Genomic DNA, 14130 nt, shown 5'->3' with positions numbered 1-14130 from the left:
ATCAACACCATAAATATATTTTTGTTCAATTCAAAAGAAATGAATCATACCCGTCCTCTCGGTTCGACGACAAAGGCCATGCAAAAAATAAATGAGGCGGAAAGAAAAGATGATATGGCAGGAATGTATATCACGTTGTCACAACAAATGACTCAAATGAAAGAACTGCAGGACAGATTTATAGAATTAGAGGAAAATCATCGGAGACTTGTAGAAGAACTCGAGCAAAAAGAAGAATTGCTCAATAATTCATCTGGGCAATTGAGCGATCTTGAAAAACAAATCGAACAGTTGAAAGCTGAAAATGCCGAGCTGAAAGATGAAATTGAAAGAATTCTCAATGAAAGGCAGCAGTTAGAGCACGATAAGCTATATGATGAAAATGTCATCACAACGTTAAATGAAGAAAAGAATCAAATAAAAGAAAAAGCAGAAGCAAGCGAAAAAGAATCATTCAAAAAAATTGAAGAACAGAATGAAGAAATTGAAGCATTGAAAAATCGAATTGAAACAATTGAAGCGGAAAAAGAGCATCTTCAAGCAAAAGCAGATCTTGAAAAGCAACATGAAAAATATCTACAGCAAGAATTGAAAAGATGGAAAGGAGCTTTTTTAAAAAGAGCACTATCACCAGCTGACATTGCTGCTTTATGCAGGATATGGGATGAACTAACAGGCTCCGATGAGAAAATAGAAGATATCGAAGGAGAAGGAAACGAAGAAGAAAACGAAGAGGAAGATTCTTCAGTTGATTTAAAAGGCCATCCTCGGCTGGAAGAATTTCATAGTTTTATTAAAGAATGGAAATCACAAGAAGAGCAAAGGAGAAAAATGGCGCAACTGACTCGCAGGCTGGCTGCAATGCAAAAGGAACAAAAAGCGATGAAGGAAAGAGAAAAGAAGCTGTTAGAAGAGCTGGAAAAGGCGAAACTGGCAATCGGAATCTCGCCAACGAAGTATCATCAGCTGGAACTGAAAAAATCAGAACTGAAGCGGAGGCAGAATATGATTGAGACAGAAATACTGGAAATGGCACGGCATCTGCGAACTCCAGGTGTGTATTGGCAGAGCGGAGTGGCAGCATTGCCGCTTGCAATGAGAGAGAACATAACACAAATAACGATCGAAAGACTTGTTTTGAGGAAGAAATCAGCACAACCAGAAGGACAAAATGACATGTCTGTCAAAAATGATTCAGAAACTGGTGAAATCGAAGCAGAAGCTCTGCCTCCGCTGGCGTGGGTGTTCACTTCAAATGTGCCTATTTTTGTGCTCATCGACTTCTTTCACTTCGACTCTGCACACACTTCACCTGCGACGCCGCTGAATGCACTTCAAATCACAGACGGCGTGGCTCATTCAGACTATCCGCAGCATCCGTTCTATCTGCCCTCTCAACCGCTGGACGCGCAGGCGAAGATGCATCGCACTGCTCCTTCAGCGTCTTCATCATCTTCAGCCACTTCATCTTCATCTTCCTCTTCCTCTTCTTTTTCAACCATTTCATCATTTTCATCTCAGCCTTTTTATTCAACACTATCAGCCGTTTCATTCGACCAGACCTTTTTGTTCCGTCAGGTCGTGGATCCGTACTTCATCCATTGCATTGCCTCACACAATGTGATTGTGGAAGTGTATGCAATCACAGACCAACTGACAGGTCCTATTCAACTGGGAGGGCAAGTTGGGATGCCACAGCTGATTGGGAAGGGATCGTTATCATTGAGAAGCCTGCTGTTTGGCAGTTCTGATGAAGAAGAAGAGAAGGAGAAGGAGAAAGAAGAAAGCGAGGAATCAGATAAGTCAAGTTCGTCTGATGATGAGAAAAGCGATAAAGAAAGTGAGAAGGATGAAAAGAGTTCAGAAGGAGAAGAAGAAGGCAAAGACGAGAAAGAAGATAGCGATTCCAAAAAGAAAAAAGAGAGAAAGGAGAAAAAGAAACGAGAAAAGAAAGAAAAGAAAGAAAAGAAGAAGCAAAAGAAGCTGATAAGCCAGAAGCAGTTTGAGAACCGGATGAGCTACCGAACACACAGGGCGTCTGTGATTATCCGATCGATCGAAGAAATCGAGCGTGAAAAGCAGCTGAAGCAGATGAGGACACTTGGAATGTTCTCGCAGAACGAGAACAAGAAGACTCAAAGCAGCCAGAGCCAGAACTCAGCGGACGTGGCGCTGCAGCTGTCGTTTGAGACCTTTTTGCCGCTTCGAGCAGCGATGAAGCAGAAGGAGTGGAAGATTGTGACGAAGAGCTGGCAGATGAAGAAAGAGCAAGACGATAAATGGAGGAGGAAGATTGAAGAGAGGAGGAAGAAGAAGATGGAAAAGAGGAAGAAGAGGAAAGAACGCGGGGAAAGCTGCTCGTCCAGTTCAGACTTTGAAGAAGACGGAGAAGAAGAAGAAGAAGAAGAAGAGCTGGAAGCTTTGCGCCAGCAGCGGAGGAGGAGAGGCCGCGCCAACATATTTGACATGTGTCCTGCGTGCAGCCGCAGATCGCGCCAGTCTGAGGAGTTTGTCGAAGACGAGTTGGACTTTGCGTTTTTGGAGGACAAAGCATTTGACAAGGAAGACCAGCTGAGGCAGCAGCTTCTTCTGCAGCAGTCGCAGCAAAGCGCACAGCAAGCCACGGGCAGAAGAGATGGAAGAGACGGAGCTGACGAAATAGACGGAATAAACAGAGCAGGCGAAGAAAACAAGAGAGGCAGGCCAGACAGCTTTCTCAATGAAAAGTCATTCGATGCATTCAGACAGCAGTCGCCTGATAGAGACAACACTTCGCCATCTCCTCCGACTTCACCTTCTTCACATCAAAAACGTGATCCTTTCAATGATGTTCATCGATTAGGCAGGCCGGCAACCAGAAATGAGTCAAAATCGACTTCTCGCTCTCCTTCAAGAAAAAGCCAGTCGCCAAAAAGCTCTTCAATTGATGGAAGGCCTCCTTGGCGCCCGTGAGTGTGATTTTTTGAAATAATTAATACAAAAAATATGTGATGTCGTTTCGTTCGCCAAATGAAAAGATATGATTTTAGGGGGAGGAAAGCATGTAATTTTAAGTTTTATTAAATGAGAAAGTTTGAAAGAAATAACTGATTATGTTTAATATGGGTAAGAGATCTGTCAATTTTTAAGTTATTGTTCAATCATCATGTCACAAATTGACTATTCAATAATTATGCCCACTTATAATGAGCGAGAAAATTTGCCAATCATTGTTTACCTTATTTGCTCAGAAATGCAGAAGTGGTATTCTTTTGATTAATTGTTTTTTAATTTTCTTGTTTGTATCAAATTATACAACATAAAGTGGAGAAAACCGATTTGAAATTATTATCGTAGATGACAGCTCTCCGGATGGAACACAAGATGTTGCGAAGCAACTTCAGACTGTTTTTCCAAACAAAATTGTTTGAAAATGTTTTCTTGCTTTTTTAAAAAAATATTTTCTAAAAATAAAACGATAGGTTCTCAAATCAAGAAAAGGAAAACTTGGCTTGGGATCAGCTTACATCTATGGACTCACCTTTGCTCGTGGCGATTTCGTAATTATCATGGATGCAGATTTGAGTCATCATGTGTGATTATATATGAAGTGCATTTGATAATGTTTTCTTTCATAATTTCCTAATTAAATATTCAAATAATGTACCCAATTTAGCCGAAGTTCATTCCTGAAATGATCAGACTTCAAAAGAAAAGTAATCTCGATATCGTAACTGGAACAAGATATCGTTCTGGAGGAGGAGTTTGCGGATGGAGTTGGTTCAGAAAATTGACTTCAAGTGGTGCAAATGTTTTGGCCACAACCGCAATTGGTAATGCTTCCTCTGATATGACAGGATCATTTCGGTATGCCTTAACTTAATACTTTTAAAATGTAAAAAATTCAATTTTACACATTGAAGACTATATCGCAAAGCTGTTTTAGAAAAAATACTTCCTGAAGTTAAAGCAAAAGGTTTTTCTTTTCAATTCGAAATTATAGCCAGGGCATATAAGAAGGGATACACAATCGGTGAAGTCCCAATTACATTTGCTGATCGCATGTTTGGTTCATCGAAGATTGGGATGAAAGAATATGTTGGGTTCATTAAGACTATTCTTCTACTCGTTCTTACAATTTAGAGGAAGTTTTTTTCCTTCACTTTTTGGATGTTTTTTATTGCCTTGGTTTGAAGTTTTATTCATCAAGCAAATAAAACAAAGAAATAATAAGAAATTTTTTGTCTTTTTATTCAATTTCTAAATAAAAGCAAAGATGTATTAACATTCATTCGGTCTTCTGTTCTATCTTGCATCCAGATTCTTTCTGATCTGTTTGCAAAAGATGATCATTAATGTGTTCACTTCTAGTTGCTCTTATGCGTTCATCCAAGGCCTTTGTGCACGGAAATGTAAACATATCTGCTGTGGACGCAAAAAAGGTCTCTAAATTCACGCCAGGTTGATCTATCAAAGCAAAAGGATTGTTTGCGTCAATGTGCAAGAGGTTTTTCTTGTAACAAAAGGATTTGCAAACCTATTTCGTATTCGCGTGCTTGCATGATCATTTCCAGCTTATCGAATTCTCTTACAAGCTTTGCCTCTTTCGTATTACCATCCTGAATTTTGTTTATAAATTTAATTTATTCCTTTCATTGCAAAAATAAAAAAGGATCAAAATGTCTCTTGTACCTCGAATTCATTCCAAAGAGTGGTAAATTCATCAGCTGAAAAAGCATTCACAATATCAACCCTTATTCAATAAAAAGCAAACCAACATCTACAGGCAGATCCTCGCATAATTTTTTGACACCATCCTGAAATGATGGATTCTTTAAATAAATCAAAAATCATGAAAAAAACCGCTTCCAGTTGATGCTTGTCAACTTTCAAAGCTTGGTCAGGAGTAAGATCGCCTATTACAGATTCAGCAAGATCATGTATGAGGCCCATTTTGATGCATCTTTGTTTTTATTAAAAGAATACTGAAAACAATTATAAAATACATTTGCCAACTTGCCGTAATCAATATCTTTTTCTCGAATAACAAATCCTAAAAGAGCTGTTCTGAAAATGTGACTTGAAACTGTTTCTGGATTATTGACCCTCGTCATCCATCCAGTACGAGGTAATTTCTAAAGCAGATATTATTTATGAAACCAATGGCAATTTTTAAACTTTAAGCTTTTCTATTGTGTGGAAAAATGAAAGGAGCTTATCTTGTTCTTGCATTAAATAATACGCTTTTTTCTTAAGAATACAGAAAATCAAATTTTTTATCCCTTTATTTATTTTTGCGAAATACGATTCTATATTTTTTTCATAATCCATTGAAAATTATTCAGAATAATAATTTTTGCAATCAAAATAATATTTGAAATAAACTGGACAAATCTTTGTCAATATCTCAGGGTTTTTTTTTTTTTTTTTTTTTTTTTTTTTTTTTTTTTTTTTTTTTGACCCTTTTTTCACTAATGAATACCATCGGTGGAAAAAGCGGCAAGTTCCAAGTATATGGACCATCGATAAAAAATTCTTTTCATAAAGAATACGAAAGAAAACGTCATATTAATAAATTAAAAATTAGTTTTATTTGTCGAAAATGCAATGTTAATAACTTTCGATTTTATCATTTGATCTATCCCATTTATATTTTCAAACAATTATAGTTTTTTATTCTGTCATTTTTTCTCAATTGAACGCGTTACACATTTTTTCATTCGAGTTTTTGTTGTGTTCATTTTTAAGAAATACAAAAACGTTATATGTTTGCTCTTTTCAATGTTTTTTCTGACAAATGAGCCCAATTCACTTTTTTCGTTTATTTCATCGATGATATTGATTCACACTCTATTGAACAATCAGAATCTTAAGCAAAATAACATTCATAAATAAAAATATTTATTTGCATTAATTTTTATAAAGGAAAAACTTAAAAACTGAAAATACAAAGATAAAGAGGATTTTTCAACATTTGTTCTTCTATTGTAATCTTCTTCATTCAGCAGAGTCAACAACGGAGTTTCAAATCCGTGTTCTTTAATATTTAATCTTTTGAACAGCTTCGAAATCGAAGTTGTTGGATGCTCGTTCCAGACACTCGGATCTGAAGGATTCAAAAAGGGAGGAGCGATGTCTTTTGAGCTGAAGGTGGCAGAATGACATCTGAAGATGAGGAATGTGGGAGTGACGGATAGGATCTGCAGTAGTTCTGAAGGATGTGGGGGAGGAATCTATATGACATGTGCAACAGACAACAATGACACATATTCATTTAAGATATAAGCGTTGGAGGAAACAGGGCACAACAGGGAAGAGACATGATTATTGTGGCGAATGAAATGAGGAAGTGAGTTATTTTTGAGTTGTTTATGTCAGTTCGACTTTCAAAGAAAGAGGATGGATTTTGAATCTGAGATGTTATTATTTGATCGATGGTTTTTCTTCACCTGATTTGGTGTTTTCTGAGAATGAAGCATTTGTTGGCAGAAACGCGTTCATATTGAGCTCCGATTTGAATTCTTCAGTTTTCATAGAAAGGTTGATGTTTGATTGGACTGAATGGAAGAATACAACAGTTTTCTTTGGGTTAGATGGAGTGAACTTTGCAGAAGACATTTCATTGGACAAGCTGCTGTTTGATCACACAAACAATTCTGTTGTCGTGTTGTTGAGTGGAAGAGACATTCGCTGGTGTGGATAAGAAACGGAGCCTTGTCTGTCGTTTTGGGAAGGGATGAGGCATTTCAGAGAAGGAATTCAGTTCAGAGAAATCAAAATCAACACAAGTGCTACTATTTCAGACGAGTGGGACCTTTCAAACAGCTCAATAAGCCCAGCTGTTCCTTCTTCACCAGGTTATTCTTCTTCTTCCTCTTCTGATGAGCCTTCGTCAGATGAATGCACAATCAATGTGGGAAAAGCTATTCAATCTCTTTCTGAGCCTTCTGAGGCTGTGCTTACAAACAAGCTTATGCTCACTTTCACCTCAATCAACTTCTGCCTGCCTTCGTCTTTCGAAACATAGCAAAAAGAACTTCTTTTCACTGAGACAGGAACAGCCACGCTTTGTAAATGCTCCTTTGCGATACAGACAGCAGAAGAAAATGTTGCTTTTGTGCTTTTTCATGTTTCGTCTGGGACACTTCCGATCGCAGAAATGAAAATGGACGAGCTTTCCTTTGCGGCATCGGCCATCCGACTTACAGCACCTGCTGCACATTTTGTGGCAAGTGCGTCTTCTATTGATGTTCTGAATTATGCAGATGGATCGTTTATTTCTGTGGGAGATGCGGAAGAGAAGGGGGATGAGGAATCAGTCTTATCAAAGAATGGCAAAGAAATGATAGCAAGCGAAATCAAACTGGAGAATCTTCAGTGGCATCTCATCCGCAGCACAAATGCGAATGCATCGATCATTTCTTATGAGAGCGAGCTGACTGTGGAGCTGACGAAGGACAACTCGACATTCAGCGACTGCAACAGCGAGTCTCAGCTGGGAGGGGCGTTTTGTGTGTGGATGAAGGAGAAGGCGGGCGGGCTGGCTGACAGCTGGGCAAATGAAGGCAGTGTGCTGGCGAATCTGTCGTCTTTTGTGACATGTGCGTGCTCAACGAGTGAAGGCAGAGGAGGTGCAATTGCATTGAACTGCCCGGACGATCCAGAAGATTCAGATGCACAGTTTTCGGAGAAAGCGAAGGCGCTGCCAATCAAATTTCGGCTGATTCGGTTTTCTTTGAACAGAGCGAGTGTGGCGAAGGATCTTTTCATTGTCTGCCGATCGATTGCTGAGCAGATCAACGAGGCGCTGTTTGTGATGGACTTCAGTGAGTTGGTATTTGACAGAAATAATGCGATCTTCGGGATGGACAAAGAAAACGAGTGGACAATTGATTTGGTGCAATTTATTGTGTTCTACAAGTCAGAGCAGATTTTTGTGTCTGGAGAGAACGGGAAGAACGGGAAGGACTGTGGGCGAAGAGAAGACTAGTGTGAGACGCTGAATGAGGCTGTGCGGCATCTGAACAACGAGCCATACCAGAACGTGCTGGTGGAGAAGAAGGCAGCTGTTTCAGCGGAGACAGCCATTTCATCAGCAAAGGTGCAGACAGTTAGAGGCAGCCCAGCTGTTTTTGAGTTCAACTCAAAAATTGGTTAGACGTACGGAAGTACCGATTGTGTTGTATCTTCGTTTGAGAAGTGCAACATTTTGGGAATGGACATCGTCTTCTGCCCCAGCTTCGCTTCAGCGCATCGCTCTGTCTTTGGCGTGAGGATTGGAAATCTGACGCTGGGCGACTGCATAATCACGTCAGAAGAGCCAGCGCAGTTAGCAAATACTGTAATTTGTGTCGAGAGTCATTGTTTGTGTTTGAGCAATGTTTCGTTCTCAGCCATCCGCCTGCAGGAATCAAGGAAACAGCCATCAGCAGAAGTATTTGGTGAAAAGAAATTTGTTTGGATTTCTTTTGCATTGACTTCATCTGAATCTCCTTCATCTTTGTATTCTTCGTTATTTTTATAAAAACAAGAATCAGTTAAATCATTAATTGAGATTTTCTCAAACTCCGCTGCAGCATTGATTGGAGTGATCTTCAAAGAGCGATCTTTATTTGTTGTGTCTGCTGTTTCCTCTCAATTTCCAAATTCATTGTCAGTGCAAGTCATTCCTCTTTCATATCGCACAGAAGCAAATACTTGATCTCTTCAATTTTCTGGATTGCTTCCAAAAATTTATTTAATTGAATTCAGTTCAAAAAATTCTGTTAGCAGATCAGATAGAATTCAATAACAGTTTGTCGAAGAAAGCTTTCAAATTATGTTATTCATATCCTAAATTTTGGCAAAGAACTTTACTCAATAGAATGAAAGCACAAAGATTTTATTTGTTTTAAATAATAACAGTCAAAAATGATGATGTGAAAATTTATCAAAAAGTTTTTTGCAATCAATAAAAATTTAAAACTATTTTATTCCTTGTTATGATGTGATAAAGCTCCAAGCCTTCACAATTAAAACGAAATAAAAACAGGAAAGTTTGAAAATATAAATGGGATAGATCAAATGATAAAATCGAAAGTTATTAACATTGCATTTTCGACAAATAAAACTAATTTTTAATTTATTAATATGACGTTTTCTTTCGTATTCTTTATGAAAAGAATTTTTTATCGATGGTCCATATACTTGGAACTTGCCGAAAAAGCTGTCGTTGGTGGGAAAAGCGGCAGTTGGAGGAACAAAAATAATGTTATTTTTCCACCCTGTTGTTCTTTTGATATGGCCTGAAGCGTTTTTTATTTAGATAATTATTGTTTGTCGAACAGAAATATGTATAAATAATTCTAAAAAAGGTCTTAAACTATATCATCAACAGCCTGTTTTCATTTAAAAAAGAAATGTGAATTGGAAAAATAAGACTAACGCAGTTCAGAAAAATAAATATCTTCATTTGCATCAACTTCAAAATAAAAATTGATCCATTCAAATTGTTGTGGTTTCAATAACTGAATCGCATTCATCTTCAATTTTTCTCCTTTCTCTTGTTCTTAACTTTGTTTTCTGATCAAAAGTTAATGTTCCCTTTTCTTCGTGAATGGAACTGATTTCATTTCCGTAAACATAATTATCATCAATTCTTTTTTTTCGATGTCTTATTTTTCTTTTCTTCATTATCTCCGATCCTTCGCTTTCGTTTTGCTCTGCTTCTTCTTCTACTCCTTTTTCTTCGTTTGCAATTGCTTTTTCGTGTGTTATTTCCATTTCCTTAACCTCAATCGAAGGTATTCGTGGACTTTTTTCTTTTCATTGTCGTTTTTCTTTTAAAGAAAAATCTCCAAAAACGCTTTTCTTCAGATCTGTTGTTGATAAATTTGAAGAAGATGATAATTTTGACGAAAAAGCTGTGCCGCACACTTTGGATAACATTGGAGCAGCAGCAACAGGATGAACTTCAGTGTTTGAAAATGCAGATTTTATTACAGATGGAGAACTTGCAGCAGATAAAGCTTTTGGCAACACATCTGCCAAAGCTTTTCGGAAAGAAGAAGTCATTTAATTTGTAGGTTAAACAAATGAATTTTGAAGAACAAGTTTTAATCTTAAAAACACGCAATTATCACACGGCTGTAAAAGGTGTGTAATATTCGGAGGAAAGGTTTCGATGATGATATTGTTATGATTAGCAAACGAAATAACCTCCGAATCAAAATGAGAACGGTGATTGTCCAATAATAACAGAGCTTTCTTTGATTTTGACATTATCAGTATATTCGCTATCAGCGGAATCCATTTCTGAATCATGATAAATCGAAATGTTTCCGAATTTATCTAACATAATGAAGAACCAATTCATTATATATTAAAAGATGACAAAAAAGAAAACTCTTGTGGTATCTTTTTTCGTGGGTTTATTGATATATGTGGAAGATGATACCCGTCGGAACAAATGCAAACACATAAAGTCGCATTTTCGGTTTTTGGATATGCAGGAGGAGAAGGCGGCGTTTGGTTTTTGAGGCAAACAATAAGCTTTTCTGTTCTTTCTCCAATACGAACAGAGGATTCATCAAAGTTGCATATGTCTGTCGAATCAATGTTGTTGGTTGTTATAATGGAAGACAACTTTTGGAACCATTCACGAATTGTTTCTGGTGATTGCGCACGGATTTTTGCAATTTCCATAGGCCTGGAAATGCATGCCTTTAATATCGAGCTTCTTTTTATGAGATCAAAGGCATATTTCTAATTGACTTTTTTCCTTTCTTCGTCACTTTCACAACTTGTATTTAAAACTTCCTGGATCCAAAAAAACCAAGATATCAAAAAAATAAAAAGATCAACTCGCAAAACCATCGATTGAATGTCCTTCACTCTGATAATTTTTTGTTCGGACAGCAGTGCGATGACTTGGTTTTCAACTCTTTCCAGTTGTTCACTTGTAATTATTGATGGGCGTCCAATTTTCCCCACTTCCAGATTTGCTTTCATCTCCGCTATTCCTCTTTCCCATGAACCGTTTGAAATAGCTTTGGATCCCACAGCAGTTTTCCACGTTACAACATGTTTCTTTTTAATTTCGAAGATCTTTTGTGATGGAGATGAATATTTTCGGAAGTCGGAAGTAGCCATCAAACGATGAAGAAGGTTTGGAGTGATTTTTTTTGTAGCGTCCATTATTATTCATTCGATCAAAAACTTTTTTGATATAGTTTCATTAAAAAAGATCAAAATTTGTTTCCAAACAGCTATTCCAGAATAAATCACATTATATTCAAGTTATTTCTTCTGATTATTCAATACGATGAAGTATTTTTGATAAAAGCAGTTTGAACAAACTGCTGTTTAAATTACGAAGGTTAAGTGAACTTTTCTGTCTTATAACCAGTAGATAAATAAAAAATATATATCGTTGAACTTTCACAGGTGTGAATGTTCTTATTTTTTTTTTAATATTTATGTTTTTAACCAAAAGACTCTACTTTTCAAACAACTTGAATGACCGCTTTTCCCACCAACGACCGCTTTTTCCACCGATGGAAAATGATAAATTTTTGAAGAAATTTTCATCTTGTATGAGAAATATTTCTTTAATAACATTTTTCATTTGTTCCATGAAATTTTTTGATACAGTCAAAACCGGATATAATCACGTCGAATATAATCACATTCTTTTATAGTCACATTTTTCGATGCACCGACATTTTTGGCCTATTTTTCATTCATTTTTCATCGCATAATATCACATGGCTGAAAATATATAATCACATTTTTTATTATTATGGGTGATTTTTTCATTGAAAAATCGATTTTTTGATCAAAATTTTCAATTTTTTGATTTTTCAAAAATGTGCTCAAATAAGTCAAAATAATGTATTTTTACGATCAAAATTGTTCAAGCAAGTGAAAAAAGTGTATTTGTGTAGAATTTCCAAAAATAAAAAAATCGACCCAAAATTAATTATTTCAAAAATTAATTTTTATTTTTTTCTGTGTAAAGCAGCATCGTATATTATCACAATCGGATATAGTCACAAAAAGTTGTGCAAAAACCGATGTGATTATATCCGGTTTAGACTGTACTCTTTTTCCTCTGACCTCTTTTTTACCCCTTCCCCTACCCCCCCCCCCCCTCCCACACCCCCACCCACTTTTTTTTGTGGAGTTGGCTACGGCTTAATACAAGCTCGTGTCCAACAAAAATAAAACAAGAAACATTTTTTAAATATATTTTTTAACACAGAAAAAATTTTAAAAAGGTTTTTTTTTTTACTTAGAGATCTCAGTATTTTTCAATTTTATTTTTTGATCATTAAATTGATTGTCTTTCCATGGATATAACATTTTGGTAGTTTTAAGCTGCATCATCATGACACAGCATATCCTTTTTATTGTTATTATAACTTTTCACATTTCACAAGTTTCTTTTTCACTTGTTTTATCATTAAATCGACTTTGCAAAAAAATGCAATTTTTTTGTATAATTACGAATTTTTGAAAAATTTTTAAGATAATACTCAATTTTGTTTTAAAAAATTACAGTTAAAACCGGATAAAATCACGTCTGATATAATCTCATTCGTATGTTGTCACATTTTTCGATGCATCGACATTTTTTGCTTGTTTTTCATTCATTTTTCATCGCATATAATCATAGTGCTGAAAATATTTGGGGCAAAATATTATCCTTCAGGCATATGGGAGATTATTTTTGAAATCATAACTTTTTTCGGGGTGTTGATTTATCAAAGGTTGTTTGTCATTGAATAAAGTTTTTGTATTTTTATAAAAAATTCCATCAAAACCATTTCATAAACAAATGTTTAAGCTTAAGTGAAGATGAAGATATTTTTAATTAGTATTTTCTCTTTCCAGTGTTATTTTGTTAATATTCAAGAAATAATTTCGAATCGAAATTTTTGAATAAAAAAATTTGATTTCAAAAATAATCACCCATATTCATTGTAAAAACATGAACTTTTCATTGACTTTTTGAGATCAAAAAACAAAATAAAAATGGGTCCATTTTTTGATATTCATTAAATGTTGGAAAACTTAACGTTTTGATTTCAATGATACCTGTTTCAGGATATGAAAATCAAAATTTTTTGAAATCTGAGAAAGTTTTGTAATGTATAAACAGAAACAATTTTACCTTGCTTTGTGCATGAAAAGCTTGAAAGTTCAAACTTTTTCTTTTGGAAGATATATTATTATGAAAAAAAAAGAAAAATTGAAAATTAAAAATACCATCAAAAAATAAACACTCCAATAATCATTGGAACAAAAATTGGAAAATCACAATTTTCTCTCCATTTTTTATAATCAAATGGTACCAAAAATGAATGATATGCGATCAATAATCAATTAAGAAAACAAGTTTGAAATAAACAGAGTGTAATAATGATCAGTTTTTGTTTGAATGATTATTGGAGTGTTAATTTTTTTCAGGCTATATGGGTGATTATTTTTTAAATCATAACTTTTTTTCGGTTAATTGATATGCATATGGTTTTATTTCTTTGGGAAGATATTTTTCAATAAAAAGAAAAAGAAATGATAATTGTTTCAAAAAGCTGATGTTATAGATTCAATTCATAAGAAACAAAACTTTGAAAGGAGGAATAACTTTTCATTGTTCATTTATCTTCATTCAAAGTGAAATCTCAAACCAAATTATGAGATCGAGAAAATATGGATTCAACAATAATAACCCAAAAAAATTAAATAGAATTGAACAAAAGTGTGGAGAAAGATAATAGAAAGCAACGCGCAGAACAAAAATGATAAATCAAAATATTTCTTCCCGAATTTCTGTGTGGAAAGATAAATGATATTAAAATTTTTAACGAACAGATAATTGAAATTTTTTATAAATTTATTTCTTTTTGATCTTACATAACATAACACACCAAATATAATTCAACATCGAAAAAGTTTAATTCGAAATTGATCATATTAAATTCGACATCGAAAATTCTTTATCATCGAAAAATTTGAAAAAAAACCTTAAAATTCATACTCATGTCAGTTTCTTTTCTTTCAGTTATTGATCAAAGAAATTTATCAATTTCAATCAGAAAAATTTTTTTGATGTTTTATTTGGTGTTTGATTGTGTGAAATAGTGAAAATAGGATAAGACTGAATTATTA

The 14130-nt window shown here is 35.0% G+C and overlaps 5 protein-coding genes across 5 annotated transcripts; 4 read left to right on the top strand and 1 right to left on the bottom strand.

Moving 5' to 3' along the window:
* Window positions 1-9: 9 nt before the first annotated feature.
* MONOS_5887 (uncharacterized protein) lies at window positions 10-2952 on the top strand (the record flags this gene model as incomplete). Its single annotated transcript, XM_067876073.1, has 1 exon — window positions 10-2952. The coding sequence occupies exon 1, from the start codon at window positions 40-42 to the stop codon at window positions 2950-2952; it is 2913 nt and encodes a 970-aa protein (XP_067730801.1). The 5' UTR covers window positions 10-39.
* Window positions 2953-3110: 158 nt separating this feature from the next.
* Window positions 3111-4216, top strand: MONOS_5888 (putative dolichol-phosphate mannosyltransferase catalytic subunit Dpm1). Its single transcript, XM_067876074.1, has 5 exons — window positions 3111-3243; window positions 3305-3404; window positions 3462-3572; window positions 3656-3846; window positions 3903-4216. The coding sequence occupies exons 1-5, from the start codon at window positions 3146-3148 to the stop codon at window positions 4120-4122; spliced, it is 720 nt and encodes a 239-aa protein (XP_067730800.1). The 5' UTR covers window positions 3111-3145; the 3' UTR covers window positions 4123-4216.
* On the bottom strand, window positions 4208-5093 carry MONOS_5889 (putative HD domain containing protein; the record flags this gene model as incomplete). Its single annotated transcript, XM_067876075.1, has 6 exons — window positions 4208-4446; window positions 4517-4598; window positions 4672-4706; window positions 4754-4796; window positions 4843-4942; window positions 4996-5093. 6 exons carry the CDS (start codon window positions 5091-5093, stop codon window positions 4268-4270), a joined length of 537 nt encoding a protein of 178 aa, XP_067730799.1. The 3' UTR covers window positions 4208-4267.
* Window positions 5094-6715: 1622 nt separating this feature from the next.
* On the top strand, window positions 6716-7006 carry MONOS_5890 (uncharacterized protein; the record flags this gene model as incomplete). The annotated part of the gene is made up of 1 exon (XM_067876077.1): window positions 6716-7006. One exon carries the CDS (start codon window positions 6716-6718, stop codon window positions 7004-7006), a length of 291 nt encoding a protein of 96 aa, XP_067730798.1.
* A 138-nt stretch (window positions 7007-7144) lies between these two features.
* MONOS_5891 (uncharacterized protein) lies at window positions 7145-7969 on the top strand (the record flags this gene model as incomplete). Its single annotated transcript, XM_067876078.1, has 1 exon — window positions 7145-7969. One exon carries the CDS (start codon window positions 7145-7147, stop codon window positions 7967-7969), a length of 825 nt encoding a protein of 274 aa, XP_067730797.1.
* Between the last annotated feature and the right edge of the window lie 6161 nt (window positions 7970-14130).

Source organism: Monocercomonoides exilis (genome assembly GCF_001643675.1).
Source record: "Monocercomonoides exilis strain PA203 chromosome Unknown scaffold13-1861174, whole genome shotgun sequence".
In the NCBI taxonomy this organism is placed as follows: domain Eukaryota; phylum Preaxostyla; order Oxymonadida; family Polymastigidae; genus Monocercomonoides; species Monocercomonoides exilis.
Note: the sequence above shows the minus strand (reverse complement) of the source record. Positions and strands in the feature narration are given on the sequence as shown.